The 19636-nt window shown below is 34.2% G+C and overlaps 1 protein-coding gene across 1 annotated transcript in view; it reads right to left on the bottom strand.

The window, feature by feature from the left end:
• Window positions 1–6975, bottom strand: part of LOC129961810 (transmembrane protein 272-like) — a 29000-nt gene extending 22025 nt beyond the window's left edge. The window contains exon 1 of the mRNA XM_056075388.1: window positions 6901–6975. Within this exon, the coding sequence (XP_055931363.1) occupies window positions 6901–6903 (3 nt within the window). The 5' untranslated portion in view covers window positions 6904–6975. The remainder of the gene's footprint in view (window positions 1–6900) is intronic.
• Between the last annotated feature and the right edge of the window lie 12661 nt (window positions 6976–19636).

Below are 19636 nucleotides of genomic sequence, written 5' to 3'. Positions count from 1 at the left end.
GCTGCGGGCGATATGTAGTAGCAAATTTAGCTGCAGTATCTGCCTGTTCATTACCTGTTATGCCGACATGCGCTGGTATCCATGAAAATAAAATTCTAAAGCCTCTCCTATGCAGATGGGATTGCAAACGCTTGATTTCCCGTGTAAGACTATGAGAATTCTAACCACCATTCAAGGATTCCAAAGCACTCAAAGAATCAGAGTAAATAATAGCTTTTACTGGACTTTTTTCAGAAAGATATTTTAGTGCCATATACAATGCTGTCAATTCAGAGTTAAAAACAGAGGTGAAATCATGAAGTTTATAACTTATAATGTCATTCTCACAAACAAAAGCGCAACCAGTATCTGTATCAGATTTAGAGCCATCTGTATAAATGGGTAGATAATCATGAAATAATTGTCTGTGGGAAAAGAAAATATGTAGAAAATATCCTTTGTATAGATTCTTAAAAGGATTCAGGTAGGTGATGTTATTGCAGATTCAAGGGGGAGTCACAAATGAATTACTATTGCTGACATCAAGAGTCTGAAATTCATCTAGAAGTAATCGGCGAATTCGTAGTCCCAAAGGAGGTATACATGAAGGCCGGTTATTGAATAGCCTATCCGTGCTGTGATCCAAAAATATTTTCCTCAAAGGGTTATTTTCGGTTGATAAAACTCGAAAATAATAACAAAAGAAAGCATGTATGTTCTGCGAGTCAAAGATAGCTCAAAATTTTCCACATACAAACTCATTTCTGGAGAGGTGCGGAAAGAGCCTGAGCATAATCTTAAAGCCTGATGGTGGATATAATTAAGCCGTGAAAGGTATGAAAGTCGCGTGGATCCGTAAACGATGCACCCATAATCCAGTTTTGAACGTATGACGCTTCTATATACGCGTAGTAAGCAAGTGCGATCAGCGCCCCAAGCAGTGTTTGAGAGAACTCTTAAAATATTTAGAGACTTGAGACACGCCTTCCTCAAATATGTGATATGGGGAAGGAAAGTCCCTTTTTTGTCAAAAATTACCCCAAGGAACTTGCATTCATTCTGCATAATTAAATGTGTGTCTTGAATAAATAATTCCGGATCTGGATGTAACAATCTTCTACAGAAATGAACACCAAAGGTTTTTTGAGCAGAAAAGGTGAAACCGTTTTTATTTGTCCAAACTATCATATTATTGATTGTTGTATGCAGCTGTCTTTCAATAAATCTCATATCTCTACCAGAACAAGATATCTGAAGATCGTCCACATAAAGTGATCTTTGTATGCATGAAGGTAAAACTGATAAAATATTATTAATTTTAAAAATAAATAGGGTTACACTTAAAACTGAGTCCTGAGGAACGCCCTCTTCTTGGCAATAAACATCAGAATAAGTATTTCCCAGTCTAACTCTAAAATAACGATGCTCTAAAAAGTTTTGTATAAACATAGGCAAATGTCCACGAAAATCCAGCTCAAATAGGTCTTTCAAAATTCCATATCGCCATGCTCTATCATAAGCCTTCTCTATGTCGAAAAAAATTGGAACCAGATGGTGGCGTCTGAGAAAGGCTGTACGAATGGCACTTTCTAATAAAAATCAGATTATCTGTTGTACAGCGGCCTTTACGGAAACCGCTCTGAAATGGTGAAATACATCCTTTTTTTTCCAAAATATAGGTTAAACGCGCATTTACAATCTTTTCAAGGAATTTGCACATGTAGCTGGTCAGTGCAATTGGACGGTAATTAAGAGGATCTAAAGGATCTTTATTAGGCTTCAGTATTGGAATGACGGTGGCATATTTCCATTTTGATGGAAAATAATGCTCTTTCCATATTCTATTAAACATGTATAGAATGTTGCCAAGATAGTCATCTGCCAGATGCGAGATCATAGAATAAGTGATGCCATCAGGACCTGGTGAAGTTTGCTTAGTTGTGGACAATGATTTACGTAATTCTTCTATGGTCAGATCGACGTTATATGTGAGAATCTTTTTTGTGCGAAATCGAAGGGGAATTTTTTCTGTTGTGTTCTTATGTGACAGAAATGGTTCTGTATAGTTTTGTGCTGCGCTTACAGATGCAAATGTTTCTGCTAAAATATTAGTCATTTCCTGTAAGTCACAAATTTCCTGATCCTTCACTTTTAAATATGATACAGGATATTCAGAATAAATTCCACTCGCCTTTTTTACTAGATTCCACATTTCTGTCACTGATACAGAAGAATTAATATTGGATGTAAGTTTAATTCAGGAGTTCCATTGGGCTTGGCGCCGAGTACGTCTAGCTATAGCTTTAGCTTTTTGAAATAAAATAAAAATTTTCGTAGATGGCCGTCTTCGGAACTTATTCCATGCAATTTGTTGATTCCTGCGCGTTTCTGTGCATTGTCTATTCCACCAAGGTTTCCGAAATTTAGGGACAGCAGTGCCAGATTTCGGAATTGTTTCATCTGCTGCTCTGAGTATTGAAGAAGTCACATTATCGACAACAATATCAAGGTCTGGATGTTCCACCATATCCTTTGATATTTTGGCTCTGCTAGTGAAACTCGTCCAATCAGCTTTATCAAAAATATAACGTTTATGTCGTTGCGGTACTATGACAGGTATATTAACTTGAGTGAGGAAAATTGGGAAATGATCACTTTCACATAAGACATTCCCCACTCGAAAAGTGAAAAACGGAGCAATAGGGGCTGAACAGATAGCAAGATCTAAACAATGGAAAGTTTTACTACCCAAATGAAAGTGGGTATGGTCACCATTATTCAAAAGACAAAGAGAGTGATCAGAAATAAATTCCTCAATTCGTCTTCCACGAGGATTCGTGCTATTAATACCCCAAACAGGACTATGAGCGTTAAAATCACTTATTATTATGAACGGCGCTGGCAATTCAGAAACTAATCTATCAAGTTCATGTTTATCAATGGCGGAATTAGGAGGCAAGTACAGAGAACAAACAGTAATTAAGCGCGGAATCGCAGAACGAATCGCAACCGCTTGCAGTTGTGTGTGAAGTGGGATTACAGATGTGGGGTGGTCATGAGAGACGAGGAGAGCAACACCTCCCGATGCTCTATCAGAGTTACCATCTTTTCGAATTAAACTATAACGTTTAATTTTAGCTGGGTCGCTTGATTTTAAGTATGTCTCTTGAAATGCCATGCAGACAGGGTGAAAATTGTTAATAAAGTCCTTGATTTGGTGCAATTTATTGCGAAAGCCACGACAGTTCCATGAAATAAGTGTGGCCATAAAATCAGCGTTTACGTTGAGATTTTTTCTTAACTTTGCCTGCAGTAACATCATCGAGCTGCGTAGAAGGTTCCATATCCATTTCAGATAGGTCTGAAGAGGATGGGTTAATAGATAAAAGTTCTTCAGACGGAAGTAGATTGCTAATACCAGAAGATTTTAATTTTTTCCGGAGTTCTTCCGTCGGTTTATTATTACTGCATGCTTCAGGGTCTGTATGTAGAGCAACAGCCGCAACAGGTGAAGTACAACTGGAACTAGCATCTTCAGGCGTTCCAAGTGTAGATGCATAATAGTCAGTTTTAGTTGGAAGTTTTTTCGTCTGTGTTACATTGGCTTTTAAAGGTTGTAATTTTTTGAGGGGAGGGCAAACAATTTTCGTCAATAATTCTTCGGTTTGAGTTGAACCGACATTAGTGTTTTCTGGTTTCGATTTCAAAAGAGAGGAATACGATACACCAGACTTAGGCATTCTATCATTGACTATTTGGCGGGCTTCTTTAAAGGTTATGTTGTTTTTTATTTTAATGACTAGGATTTCTTCCTCCATTTGCCATTTAGGGCAAAATTTAGAAGATGCTGCATGAGCGCATGCACAGTCAGGGCATTTCAATATTTCTGACTCGCATGTATTAGTTTCATGATCCAATGAAGAACATTTACCACATACCATTTTACCACGACATGATTGCCGGGAGTGACCATACCCCTGACACTGGTAACATCTCAGAGAATTAGGTATGTATGGACGAATGTTAAACCGCAAATATCCAGCACGTATGAATTTTGGTAGAACAGGTGTTTCAAATGTAAGAACAACATGCTTTGTGGGAATTAATCGTCCGTCACGTCGAACATGAATGCGACGAGCGGCGCAGACCCCCTGGGATCGTAATTCTTCCACTAATTCTGTATCAGAGTGTTGTACAAGAGATTATTCCGAGACAACCACCCGTGAGAAATTCAATGTCTTGTGAAGAGATACTTTTATTGGCCATGAACCTAAGGTAGTTAGTTTACTCAGAATATCTGCCTGCTTTTTGGATTTCGTTTGAATAAGGAGATCACCAGAACGCATTTTCTTAATATCTGATACTTCACCAATGGTAGATAGAATCAATTTATGTACAAAGAATGGAGAAAGCACATGGAAAGTTTCATCAGTATGCATAATAAAATAACGACAGTTTGATGTTGCTTCAGTGACGTTTGAGAAAAAGCCCATAGAAAGAGGAATTCAAATTCGGGAACCGACGGCACCGCCCACCACGGAGCCCAACTAGGGAAGGCAATTGCTGGCTCTGGGAATTCCCAGCCTCAGTGTCCACCCTGGCGCTAGCCGGAACCTATACGCTAAGGGCCACTTCCAGGAACGTCTACCACCCTTAACGCAGAGCTCCAGAAGGTGACCCCTTCGCTTGAACCCCTTGAGCAGACCAGACAAATGGCTGGGATACCAGCCGATTGATACACCGGGGACCGAAATGTACCACCTAATGGGTCACCACGCACGGCAAACACGTGGGGCTTTTGGCTGTCCATGAGAAGCAAGAAGCAAACAGAGCGGCGACAGCTTCTCATGGTGAGCTCCCTCACCTGCCGTAGAGGGAAGGAAAAACACAGCAAAAAGCAGAAGGCGTAGGGTAGAATAAGCATAAAAGGAGTAAAGATCCCTGGGAACCTCGGGATTGGGACACCCGTACTCACTTATAGTAGGTGAGCCCCTGAAGGTCAAAAAGACATATGAAAATAGGTCTATGGACATATGGAAATAGGTCTATAGACATATGGAATAGTGCCGGTCGGTTTCAACCGCAGCCAAAAAGTACCGAGAAAAAATTGCCCCAAATTATAAAGTTCGTTATTATTTATTATGAAAAATGTTGAACGTGTGAATCACATGCTGGGTAGTTTGACGATTGAAATCGCCGAATAGGCGAGATTTTTTCTTGGCACTTTTTGGTTGTAACCGGCAAGTACCTGTAAATAAAATTCGCTTAGCGCTTGCACTTGCAACCACAAGTGTGGATCTGTCTCAGTTTAAAAGGGAAGCACCTAAGTTCCATTCGTTCTTGTTTTTTCCCCCCACTATACTACGAGGCACAAGGTATGTCATGCTACGACAGCACACGAAGTGAGTCGAGATGAGAACACTTTCCAGTTTATTTGAAATATGACATCTGTTAATCCTCGTAGTATTAAGCTGAAAATATTACTGAAATGCCACAGACATTTGCAATGTTTAGATAAAACAAGCGGGAGTGTTCTTTCCAAAACTTTTTTGTGCACTGTCTGATAAAAGTGTTACACCTTGACGTACAATAGTTGCAGAATATTTACCTTTGGCCGGGATTTGCCATTTTTACCGAATCTATCGCGTAATCCTTGGCGAATTTTTAGCGATGAATAGCATCCAAATATCGAATTTGTGTTTCAGATGCGTTCTCTTCCCCTTCCCCGACTGAAACCAAAATTTAGCACTGAACGATAATTGTAGTCACAAAATCACATACCAAATTTAATACACTTAAACCGTTGCGTTTCTAAGGCGTCCCGTTTACATGCTTCAAAAATTTGACACAGATACAGATCAACAGACGATCAACCTCTTGTTCGATTTGGCCAAAAATTTTACAGGTGTTAAGTCTGTGCATCGAATTTTATCTATGCGCAGAACACACACACGAATTATGCTGTTGTTATTACCTCTTCGTCTTGTAGTTATCATGCTAACTCGCATGCAAACAGACTTCCTCTTAATGGATTTTTCTCAAAATGTGAGACATATTTGATGTAAAGGCAGTATGCCACATTTCAGACATATAGTTCAAAACGATTCTGAATTATTTTTTTCTCAGACAGGCATTTTCCAAAAATGAGTTTTTCGAACTCAGTGGGGGGAGGGGTCTTAAACGTGGCGATTTGTCAACTGTCAAGTCTGAATTATTTGACGAATACAATACTTTTTATATACTTCATATAAGGAAAAGTAAAAATGATATAATACTGGTAATCAACATTTATTGCAAATAGTAAAATATAATTTTCACAATACTATGAGTAACCAAAACTTTACCGAAGATCAAGCAAATAAAAAATAAAAATAACAGTAGTGAAACATTATAATTACTTTTTACAGAAAATAACACTAGTTTTAAGGCTTTTACAAATAATTTTACTCACTTCTTTTAATATTTGGGACAATTTGTGGATAAAGCCAGCTTGTTTTCGCAACTTTTACAAATTAAAAAAAAAATCATTCCGTTGACAAAATTATGAAAAAGGATATTGTTACGAAATCCATAGACATAATTTTAACATACATTTTTTTAAATGTATCCCACCCACCCCCATTGTCCCCACATGGGCTTAATATTCGGAAGGTTAAAATATAGAACCCTGCGCTGGATAAAATTTTAATCTAAACAAATTAAATCTGAAAATAAATTAAATTAAATGGTTTGAATTCAATTACATTTGGTCTGAGAAATCTTTTGTAATTGTTGGAACTTTCCTTGTAGGAAAAAAATTCCAATTCTCTTTTACTATACAATAAAGCACGGTTCACAGTGACTGTAAAACAAAGCAATAGATACGTATTGAACAAGATAACCCTTCCGCGGGTTCGAATGAAAGAAATGTACTTTACTCACCATCTACAAACACAGAAAAGCGCAAGAAGCAGAGGGAAGTGGCTATATCCATGATACGCAGGGGATCATGCCAGCACGCATCCAGCGACGAATGCAAAGTGGCCGAAATTATTGATCGTTGAAATCGAAATGTGCGACATTTTTAGGAATGGGAAAACCACCGAGATGGATACAAATAGAAGAAGGCGCAATTTGCGTTTAAAACACAACATGGTTGCTAAGGTAACAGCTTGTGAGCTTTCTGTCATTCCGGTCGTTGAATCACGCCTAGAAGGCTTAAATGGGTAAGGCTGCCTGAGCTTTTCAAATCCGTTTCTTTTGATCAAATGACAGAGTTCAGATGAATGTTTAGGCGTTATATGTCGCGCGGTTATGCAGTGTCATTGCTACAGCGGTATTAAAAAAAGAAGTTTTTTTTCTTCCTATATTAGTGTTGTAAAATGCAGAAACAAATTCTTTTTGTACAAAATATTCAAGTCAAAACAATATCACAAAGGCCAACGGATATATTTTAAGCAAATCGGAACTTTCAGATACATTTAAAACTTATCTTCACTTATGATTTTTTTTCTTGCAATTTAATTTCTTTAAAATATTGTTTACATCTCATGCATTGGCCACTTTGCGCTGCCTTTTGTCAGGGAAAGAGCGGTTCTACCTTTCAGTATATTTATAATATAAAAAAAAGGCATTCACAATCACTCCATGCCCCACCAATGGAATACTGACACTTTAAAATCGTTCATCCAAGCAAAAAGTAGGTTAAAATTGGCTGGAGACTGAATAATGCCATGAACAGAAAATGCCACGCAGGCACAGAAAGGGACCGAATTATATTTGCAACGATTTCATAGGATTGATTTAGGCATTCTATGCTTGGCTATACATTGCCGTTTTGGTGTCCCAGAAAATTTTTCACTGCGTATCGTATTAAAATGATGGATATTTACACAAAGAAACACGATAAAATAAAAATAAAGGTCAACATGCTTAAATTTGGGAAACTATAAAAAAAATGCAAATAAAATGAAAAAAAAAAAAAAAAAACTCGCATCAGAAGGAACAAAGAACAAAAAATATCTGAATTAACTTATGATAAGTGATCCGTTTTTTCACTCCAGAAAAAAACTGTGAAATTCTACAAACGCATGCGCAGTAAGAAAAAACTACAATGCAGCGGCATGTTGTTGTCCCGGCGGGACAAGTACTTGCTAAGAACCGAACAGCATTTTTCAGCTTTTCTGTGCATGCGCTGCCTACTGATCGTCTTATAACTGACCGAGTGTAAAGTGTAGAAAAGTACCATTTTCAGCACGTGTCTGGAGAAAATAAAATAAATATAATATATATATATATGTAAACAATTCCTAATTTTTAAACAATTAGTATCAGGTATATACATTTAGTGGGAGAAATTGTGTCCGTGAAGTAAAGAATATTACTTTAGGCAATATAAGTCAATAAATGTTCTGATGAATTACTCATCTTATATTTTTATACAGACCTATGAGTCATATTTAGTAAAATATTTATGAGGCCTCCAACTGACAAAGGAAAAACTTTCAGCACAAAAGCAGGCGTTATCATGACAGGACAACTCATTTAAATTATCTGTCTATTTTCAATCACAGCGCAGTTGAAAGGATGTGAAAATTTCCGGACTCCACGTCCTTTGAATTGAAAGACCGACTCATGAATTCAATCAGGGTGTTTACTCTCTTTTCAAGATATTCCTTATTAGGCATGCCTTTCAAATCGAAACAGAACCTCTCGAGTATTCTTTATCACATTTTAACTTTGGCAAAGCATTATACTGTCTTCGCCGATCGTACTTTATAAATCATTTTTAAATCGTTAAATCATATAGATCCAGCAGCCAGTATGCCCCAAATGAAGTACAGAATTATACTTTTGCAATGAATAAATGTACTGCAAAGAACCTGAGATCTGACATTTAATACAATCCCCTGATTCCATTAATGATATTTTATAAAATTAATTTTTAACAAGACTGTTCCATTTTTTATGAACAAAATCCATCGAATTATGAAGTTCTTAATTGCATTATTTTAGACCAATCAAAAGCCGTCTAGAGAGAAACGAGTCCTTTGAGTTATCTTCCTCGAAATAACGGCCAGTTACTGTCGCAAAAGAGAATCTTGTTTGAAACGTTCAGGAATAATTTTCGAAATATAACTAATAAGAATTTAGATTTTTATTATTTTCACGTTAACTATAGCAACATTAAAAAACATTTTTTTCTATTTGGAACTCTGTGTCTAATTTGAAAAAAAGGAAAAAAAATTTCAAAATGAAAAGAAAACCTTTCATGGAATAGATGACCAATACTCTCTGAATAAACAAAACGTGATTTATTCAAATCAATATGATCCATCCCCGAATGTTTTTCACTCAATATCATATAAAATAAACTGATATAAAAGAAATACATTTATCGTAAAATCGTTACTCCGCAGAAAAAGAGAGGATATAAACAAAATACGTTAACTCCCCGTCATGTAATGTGCATTTTTATAGCAGTTTTAAAAGTACTAAATGCTTTGGTTGGATATAAACATTTATGAGTTATTTTTCAATAAAAAATAATATCTTGAGATTCCCATGAAAGATCAATCGAACTCTTCTTTGAATACAAAATTAGAAATCGCAAACTCAGTTTAGCTACTCGTAACAATCAGCAGCAAGAGATCGATTCAATTCGAATTCCTTTTTGTTGCAAATCATGATAATTTAATTTTCAAAACATTTTTTTTTCTTTTCTTTTTTTCTTATGCTTAGTGTCATTTCCCATTTAAACGAAGACCCGCCCTTCTCACTTTCTTGCAATCGAATTTTATAATGTATTGAAACTATAAATAAATTCGTCCTCGAGATAAATGTGAACATCGAAATTCGAAAAAACGCCCATTAACCGATTTTTTCATGAACATGATATGAGGTGGAAGAGTGACATCTGGCATGAAGACTTTGATAAATCTGAGGACAACTTTTGGATGAAATTCGAAAATGCAAAGCCCAACTGTCGGTTTGTGTTCACTTTATTATGATAACTAAAAAATACAAGGCAGAAAAGTGAGATTCGATTTACTGTCATCTTGATAACTAAAATTAAATCTGCATCAAATATTGGAACAAGTCCGTGAAAAGTTTAGTTATATCAACGTCCCATTTTTAAATCAATACCAGGAAAGAGATATATTGGGACAGACTTCGGAATTTTGAGGCAATCAGATGATGAGGACGACACCTGAGCTGGCACCTCCACTCCAAGCTTCTGCACCACACCAGCTTGAGGAAATTTGGAATGCATCGAACCCGCTTACACGACAATAGAATCATATCTCGAACCTGAGACCTTACTACCAGGCCATTGCAGCCACCCATTTCTTGCCTAAAAATTAAAAATCAAGAAAATGACAGCGTGCCGGCGTCCTGGCATAATGGTAGTAAGTCTTCCCCGTGATTTGAGCGTCCCAGGTTCGAGTCCTGGTTCGGGCATGGTTGTTCTTCTTCTGTGTTCTATCTGTGAGGTGTGTGAATGTGCCCCCCTGTAAAAATGGGTTGTACAAGCGAATATGATGCATGAAGTAGCTATGTTGTACGCTTGACCCTAATTGGCGCTACAAAAAAAACAAAAACATGAGACGCCCACTCGGTTTAAATCGCTGCCAGATAACTAACTGTCAGTGGGCTTGTAAAGTGCCATAAGTCACAACACAAATGATAGCATTCAAGAAAAGTCTGTTAGCATCTTTTTATTTACCATCGAATTATAACTTTCCCGTTCAGCCGGTTGTTTAAATGTTATAAGTTTTATTTCTATTATTTGACTTTTGCTCTAATTACAATAGGAAAAAATTTTAACCCTTGACACTCGGAAAAGTAATTCGATGCATAATTATTCACCTAATACAAAGATTTGTTTATTACTCCAAAAATAAATATATATAATTTTTTAAGTGGAATTTGCGCGAAAAATTAATCTACATTTTTTTACCATTCTGCAGGCGTTTTAAACAACTTAAATTTAAAAAAATTTAATTGATTAAAAAATTAATAAAAAATTCAAACTTCAAAATGAGGCACCGCCTTGAATGGCGAGTGAAAGGGCTAAATGCTGCACTGCACATTCTTTCCACAATCTTGTGCCATAAAAATCCACTCAATCAAGCATTTCAGATTTTAATCCAAACCATATCAAGTAATAAACACAAAAATAATCTGTAAGCGTCACCATCCTATCGATTTGTTTCATGCAATTAAAAAAAAAGTAACTGGTTCCGCAAATGCAGTGATCGGATGTACTACACAGGGTAATTCGAAAATGATTAGACAAACTTTCAGATCTATCAGGCGTATAAAAAAATCACTTTTAAAATAAAACACTGGTCGCAAACACAAAGAATGGCCTTCCGATCTTACGCTCTTTGCAAATGAATTGAGTAAAAGAAAATAACGCATTAAATGCAATGTATATTATAAACTTCATCTTTTTCTTTTTCCTATTTAGTTAAGAAAAGTCGAATGTAGCAATAACCATTTGAGTTTGCATCCCCGTGTTACAAGAAAGATATACTATTAAGTGTTTGCATGTAGTTTAGTCAACGACATCTATTGGTAAACATGCGAAGTATCTATACAAACGACTGTCGTTTTGGGTTTCACCCATTTTGCTATTACTTCTTTATTGTTATCATTTTGAAAGTTTTCCATTTAGTATTATTTATTCAGTGTATAGAAACCCCAATCAGGAAACGTTCCGGATTGCATTTTCGATATTCATTGCTTTTTCTTTCTTTCTTTCTTTCTTGTTTTTTTTTTTTCTTCTTCTTTTTTTTTTTTTTTTTTTTTTTTTTGATTTGAAGAAACCTGCTGCCAAAGCCCATCAGACACTTTTAGAAACTTATGGTGATGTCGCTCCGTCATATCCCTAGTGTCGGTTTCGGTTTCAACGATTTAAGCGTGTCAATGACAAAGAACGGCCAGGAGGACCAAAAAAATTAGAAGACAACCCATTGCAAGACTTATTGGACGAAAATGGGAAAAAGTTGTAGGAACTGATTGAATATTTTGATTGATATATATTGTATCAATTTTTTTTTTTAATAAATGCCTTTTCAGAAAGTTAAAAAAGGATCCAAATACATGCAAGAACCTAATACAATATAAAGATACATAGCATTTTGTTTTCGTTTTTCCTCATTAGAGTTTGTAACCCAGTAATGTACCGCGCAAAAGAGTCACAGAGCTCAATATGTCGCGCTTCATGCTTCGTAATGTGACGGAGGAAATCATGTATTCATTTTCGACTGGATCTAAATTTTGGTCGATATATGCACTTGAGGACACAAGACGGTGCATTCAATTTCATTCATCGTTGTATTTATCAGTGACATGCAAATAGACAGATCGTTACTCTGTTGAAAAAGATTGGATCCAAAAGTGGATGCCCATTTACAATTGGCTGATAAAATAAATACCAAATTTTATCCATCCAGCTCTCATTTTTCAGCTACATACAAACTTCCTTTTAGACGGATTTCCCTTAAAATTTGATAGAAACATACATATTTATTGAAAAAGGCGAAACTCTCAAATTTATTTCCCTAGCTCAACGTTTGTCTATGTTGTAATGTTCATAGACAGACAGACGATTTAATACTTTTTAAAATCAGATTTTTTATCTCGAGGGAGTTTGGAACATGGAGGTTCATCAATTTTTCGATTTTGAATCTCCTGGCGATTTCTTCACATGCGATAAAGCAAGAATAACTTTTTTTGTTTTTTAGTTTAGTTATAATAAAGTCCCGTTTAAAAGCAACACTAGGACTATTTCGGAACGGACCTCGTAGTTTTGAACCACTGTTACATGACGAGGACGACCCCTGAGCTGGCAGCCCCTTTTCCGGGCTTCCACACCACACCGGAGAGAGGGCGTTTGGCCCCGACGGATTTAACATGCACCAGATCCGCTTCTTCGGTGGAATTGGGTATCGAACCTTAAGCCCTCCGGTTCCGAAGCTGGGACTTTACCACCAGACCACCGCGGACCCATTTTTTTCTGAAATATCTGACATACTCTGAAATTTGTCTGAAATCAAATTCTTGAATTAATTCCGTCATTCATTGGATATACCGAATTTTCGTATTATAGATTCAAATGATGTGAAATGGCCTTATTTTTTTAAAGGAATCTAAGTATTTAAAATTATAAAATTTCAACAACAGTATTTTCCTTCGACCTTCTCGTGTATTGACACAAAATTATGCATTTTGGGCTTCGTATTAGAATATATATATATATATATATATATATATATATATATATATATATTGGATGTCTTTCTTTTTTTGAATTGATAAATTTTAATGAGAATTCACAAAACATGTTGTTCATCTAACTTTAAAAATGAATTTTAGGGTTCGTAAGCCTAAAAATAGATAGACCGACAGACTGTCGAATATTTCACAAATTTGGTTCAAAATTTTATACATAGCTGCAGTTTTGATGGTAAAACAATAAGCTAAATTTTATCGGTCTAATGCGTTGCGTGGTGTTATTCATCACGTCCAAGTGCATGCGAAAGTATAGACTGACTTTATCTGTAAATATTTCTGGTATTATAGGCGAAATTATGTTTCATCTATCTAGCTCTTTATATTTTCGAATCGGGAGAAGAAAAAAATTGGCCGCTGAGAAATCTAAACGTAGACTTTCATAAATCTGGAAATTCTACTCTATTTATAGCGCTGAAATGAGCGAATGTTAGATGTTTTTCTCCCGCTGTTCTCAGGTCAATCAAAAGCAATAGGGTTTCAATCTAGACCAGATCTGCCTTATTTCTAAAATCCAATAAAATAGGAAGAGTTTATCAACCGTTTGAGCACTTTTATTGACAAAGAAAATCAGAATGAATGCTTTTACTGCCAATCTTTTGGAATATAAAAAGTTTATTTTATGCTCTAGTTATTAAATTCCCGTGCTGCAAGAATACTTTAAACATCTGCCTTTGATCAATTTTTTTGAGCGGCCTTCTGCATTATATAAGGTTCATCAGAACAAATGATTCCACATTCAGCTCGTTTCAGGACAAAGCGAATTTTGCAACCATGATGAAGTTGATCTTGATTACTTTGGTGGCCTTCGTGCTGGTCTTCCACACGAGTAAGTAATGAACCACCATTTCATTTTAACACGAAAAACGTTTAAAAGCTAACCTCCTTTTCACGATGAAAAAAGCTCTACGGGCAAAGATCGTTGAATCTAGATGGAGGCGAATTGAGGTATTTTGTGGACCTGAGCAGTGCACGTCGCTTCTTTCTCAATAAACTGATCTGATCCGTTTCATTTCATATTTCGGCAACTTTATTTATTACTAGTTGCCGCAACGACCAGCTGGTTCGGCAAGAATATTGGCTAAATTTGATATCAGATAAATCGTTTAGATTCATTTTCGTGTCCGTGATTCCGCCCAACTGTTAGGCATTAAAGCCGTTTTATTTTAACCGTCTCAGTTAAGTCCCTCTTATTTTGCACCTGAACCTTTCCATGGGCGGCGCTCCCACAGCCCTATTAAAATCGTAAATATCCGGTTCATTAGATTTCACGATCTGCACAGGCATTAAGCAAAATCCTTCTTCTTCGGCATTCAACAAAGAAATCAAAGAGTGGATGAAACAATAGAAGTGATTCGAATTTTAGGCTGACAATGTAATCTATTACCAGAAATTAGGAAAAACTTTTAAAAATTACTTTTTAAAACTGACAAAAGTCAGCAAAAGTTTGCGCGATTATTAAATTGATATCATAAAAAAACAATTTTGAAATTTTGAAACAGCGTAAAATTTATTTTTGTGCAATAATATATTTCGGAAGTGATCACGGAATGCAGTTTATTTTAGATGCGATAGTAAATAAAAAAAAAATATGCGAAGTTCACTCCAAGGGTTTATACTTTGTATCCATTATTCTCCAATGACACGCGAGGCCTTCTCTTGGATAAATAATTCTTTTATATATATTTTTAAAAAAAGTATGCGAGAAAGTTTTGAGGAGACCACACGCTTTTAATAAAATTCAAAAAATAATCTTGCCAATAACACCCTCTTTCATTCGATGCAATTCTTTTTCGCAAATTTATAAAATTTTTAGAAACATATTTCAATATATTTTCGCAACAATACTTTTTATTTTTTTAGCTGCCGGATTCTTACTTATGTGCTTGGCCTTCTTTTTTTTTATAACGCAGAGTAAATATTCAAAAATAAAATAAGGATCGCATGAATCAACCCTAAAGCACTATTAGACCGCCATATTTTAGTTTAAAGGTTAGAATCTTTTTAAAACCATTTGAAAAGAAAATAGCTTACTAAATGTGTGGCTATTTTTTTTTTCTTTTCTTTTTTATCTTAGTTTATAATTTTTAATTTAGTACGCTTGTAAAAAAATCTTTTTAAAGATTTTTATAAGCTTTTTTTTTTTTTTTAGAGCTTCTCAAACGTGAAAGAATCAATTTTTAAATTAAAAATATCAGTACACATAATGACTCAAAAATGCAATGCGTTTTAAAAATGAAATTTAGATCATAACTTTATCATCAATATTGTAAATATAATATAATATTTTAAACGTATTTTGCCAAAAAGAAATTTCAAATGCATGTTCGATTCTCTTGAAAGTATTACAAAGCTTCATACAAAAATGTGCTGTATTATTATGCAAAAGTACGAGAAAGTTGGAAGGACTCCTACTGGTTTTAAAATGAATAAAATCTTGGCTTTCTAACGACATCGAATAAAAGTGGATCGAGTGCTCGGAACCAAACTTAGATTATTCATTATGTCATTTTTATATTTTCTGACAGTAAATTGGAAAACTATGAGCGGGAAAATTTAAAACATTTTAAAATCCAAAATAATAATCATTTAAGAATTTATCTTTGATTGGATTGGACTTGTATTAACTGCACTTAGAAATATATTTGGCATTTATAATGGAGAAAATGTAAACGAGAGTGCAGTCAACACTATGATTAAAAATATACATGTACATGATTGTAAATAGGATGCAAAAAAAGTAGTCATAAGAAAGCTTAATTTAGCGAGAAAATAGGCTTAATCAATGGAATATACGGAATCACTATGACTTACTTGCGGAAATTGATCACCATATCTAACATATCCATTACTCGAAAAATTTTTAAATATAAAACACAGTTTGCATCAATTGATTTTTGTTGTTATGAAATATAAATGCACCAATCAAAACATTGAATCGTGTGCTTTCGCCATTGTTAAGACTAAAAAAATGCTTTCTTCGGACATTCATTCCGAAGTAGGATTTCCATTTCCGATTTCAGAAAGTTATACCCGATGTCATTTGCTTTGACTTGTCCACTTTAATTCATTTTTCTTGTCTTATCAAAAAACAAGATGAAATTAATAAAAAATACGCATTCACGTGAATGCTTAATAGCCTGAAAATCAATACTCCGGGTGAATGAGCCAAATGCATTTAGTTTCTATTTTCGGATGTCCAGTGGAAGTCTGTCTGTTCACCCGTCCACTTTAATATGACGCAAATAGATTAGATGAAGGAAATTATGCATACATATATATGATTAGAACTGTGGACCTGCCTCAAAATTCAGACCCAACTGCCGGGATTGAAAATAACCTAAATTCGATTCTCGAATTTCTTCAATTACGTGTGAAACACAAAATGCATCATATCGTGTTATGTAAGAGAAACTGGAGGGAGGGGGGACTACTGTCTATGAGAGAGACTTAATATTATGATTTTTGTATCTTTATGAAAAATAAGTTGGCATTACTCACTTTTTTTGTACCATTTTGAAATATTTTTTTTTCAATTGTTTAGGAAGTGCTGCTGGTATGTATGGAATTTTATATAGTTCTCAATAAAACACTTTTTATAATGGCATTGCTTATTATAATGGTTAATTCAGTGCAACATTTATTAAAATGCTAAAATTTCAATTATACATTTCATCTATTCTCACTTGCAAATTAAATGGAATTAAAGTAAGATTGAATTTTACTTAAAAGAAGGGAAAGTATTCAATTCAACAATAAACATCACTAAAGGATTGTTTGCTGGTGTAAATAAAGCTTTTAAAACAATAATTTTAAGCCAGGCAGTACTTACGTATAGTTTGAGCTGGGGACTAGTGCGAGAATTCGGAACAGCTTTCTCTACTTGTTTCATGTTTCTATAGATGTAATTTTATAACTGGTTTGCATTCATTTCGTAGTATGCTAGAATTCTAAAATTCTGATTTGTTTTTGAAAGCAGTTTTCTATTGCAACAGAGCTTAAATAAGAATCATTGATTTGTTCGATTAAATTTTGGTTTCACTTGAGAGACGCAATCTGTTATGAATTTAAGAAGCAAATTATTCCAATTAATTATTTTATTAATTTAAATTTAATGTTTAAATCAACAACGAATGACACACAGAATATAATCAGGTCGTTAACGCTCAAAGTTTTATTTATAGAACAGATATATTCCACTTCTCTGGCTGAAACAGAAGCAATCAATTGTACCTAAAATGTTGATATGTTTTCCCGAAATCTAGAACTATTTTCACCCGGTAAATACCACTCATTAACCAAGTTTCGAAGTTATTTCAAAATTTCTTGCTTTTCACTATGATGTATATTTTCGAGATAACGAAAGGAATTCAAAAAGAAAAACTTTTATTCTTATCTTAAATTAGCTTATGTTGTTTCACTATAAAATTTTCTCTTATTTTCTGATCCAAATGAAACACTTTTTTTTTTTTAATTATTTCTTGTGCGCGCTCTAAAAAATTGCTGAATTTGGAACTTCTCAGGCTTCCAGCGAAGGAATAAAAATTCTCACTTAAGCATTCCTTTCATAGATGCCCAAGATTCCCTTTCCTTTGTAGACATTAATTAAAAAATTGTTTTTATTCATTTCTTTTCATTACTTGTTAGCTCAAGCTTTTAAAATGCCATTTTATTGATTTTTATGTAGTTTTTTAAAAATGAAGCTAAAAAAATAATGATCCCCTAGGGGTTTTTTTTCAGAATTTAAAATTACATCATATTTATTTTTAGTGTTTTAACGCAGTTTAAAAGGCATTTACAGGGAGTTATATTTTGGATGTTAATGGGTTAATATAAATAATTCATTTTAATAATAAGTAAAAAAAGAAATTGTTTTTATTCATTTCTTTCTTTTACTTGTTAGCTGAAGGTATTATGGATCGTAAGTATATTTCTTCATTTCTATTATAAGTATTCAAGATTTTTATATCAAAAGTTTAAAACCTTTAACTAATTTACCTGACAAATTACCTTAAATTTAATTTAAAGGAAATTTTAAAGTTTAGCCGTTTATAAAAGGAATACATTTCATATTTACATTAAGTCTTTTTATAAACCAACTTCAGCGTGTAGTATTTTTTAACCCTCTGAATGTGTAATTTTTTTTAATCAGCGTATTTAGATGCGATGTTTTCTAATAAGTTCAAATATTTTTCAAACAAAGTGAACTAATACTATATGTTACACGATAATAATACGATATATTAAAAATCTGTAATCGTAAAGATAAACACTCTAAACTGCGGAAAACGCGGGATGCACTAGAAAAGGGACTGATTGCCAATCAGTGGAAATCGCAGGATAAGCAGCTGGAGGGTCAATGCATCTTCTTTTTCCCCTCGACGCAACTACGAAATTTCAATTCGCGCAAGTGAGCTTATTCGCCTCGAGCTCGGGACTTCCGGGTCGTTCGTTAGAAATTTAATTTAAGTGGAGTGTAAAATAAGGATCTATTCAAAATATTTCAGAAAAAAAAGCTATTTTTAATTAAATCTTGGATAAAGTGAAGGATAATTCTGTTTCTGATTAGATAAATTTAAATACTGGACAGCAATAGTAACAATAAGTATTTTGAATAACTAAATAATAATAATAACAGAGAATATCTTGAACAATTGTAAAGCTATAATAACATAAATATTTTGAATAACTGGAAAGGGAAAATAACAGCGAACATTAAAAAAACCCAACTAGAAATTCAACTTATTTGGCAATTTATAGTGTTCTAAATTTTTTGTTCCTTCTTTTTCCGCAGAGGATCGTAAGTAGAAAATCTTTCACTTAAATTTAAACATTAATTAGAAACATAGAAATAAATTTAGTGTATTTCACTTTTATTACTTGTAAAATAATCGAAATTATGTTACAAATTGATGTTTGAATGCTAATTTTGACTTTTTAAAAATTTAATCTTTTTGTTCTATTTTCAAGTTATTCAAAAAGGGTGTAAGTATCAATCTCCTCCCTTAGAAAGATTCGCAACTATTTTGAACTAATCAATTGTTCGAAAGTTCGCTATTTATATGCAATCGCGCAATAGTGAAAGCAGAGTGCTCATTCTAATCGCGGCCTGATAGTTGATTTATCATCGTTACACATAGGTTCCGTAGTAAAAATGCTGTAAGGAAAGTATATGCTATGTTGCTGATAATGAAAATCCTGTCGAAAAATTTATGAAATCTAAATCTAAAAATCTAATGATATTTAGTCTAATATTGTTTTACTAACATTTAAATGCTATATGAAGCTTCAAATGTCAAAGATTTTAGACATTTCAATGACCGCCTGCATGAAAATCTGCCAATCAATGTGGGCGTTTCTTTGATCTGACCTTTGATTG

Source organism: Argiope bruennichi, chromosome 2 (genome assembly GCF_947563725.1).
Source record: "Argiope bruennichi chromosome 2, qqArgBrue1.1, whole genome shotgun sequence".
NCBI classification, from domain to species: Eukaryota; Metazoa; Arthropoda; class Arachnida; order Araneae; family Araneidae; genus Argiope; species Argiope bruennichi.
Note: the sequence above shows the minus strand (reverse complement) of the source record. Positions and strands in the feature narration are given on the sequence as shown.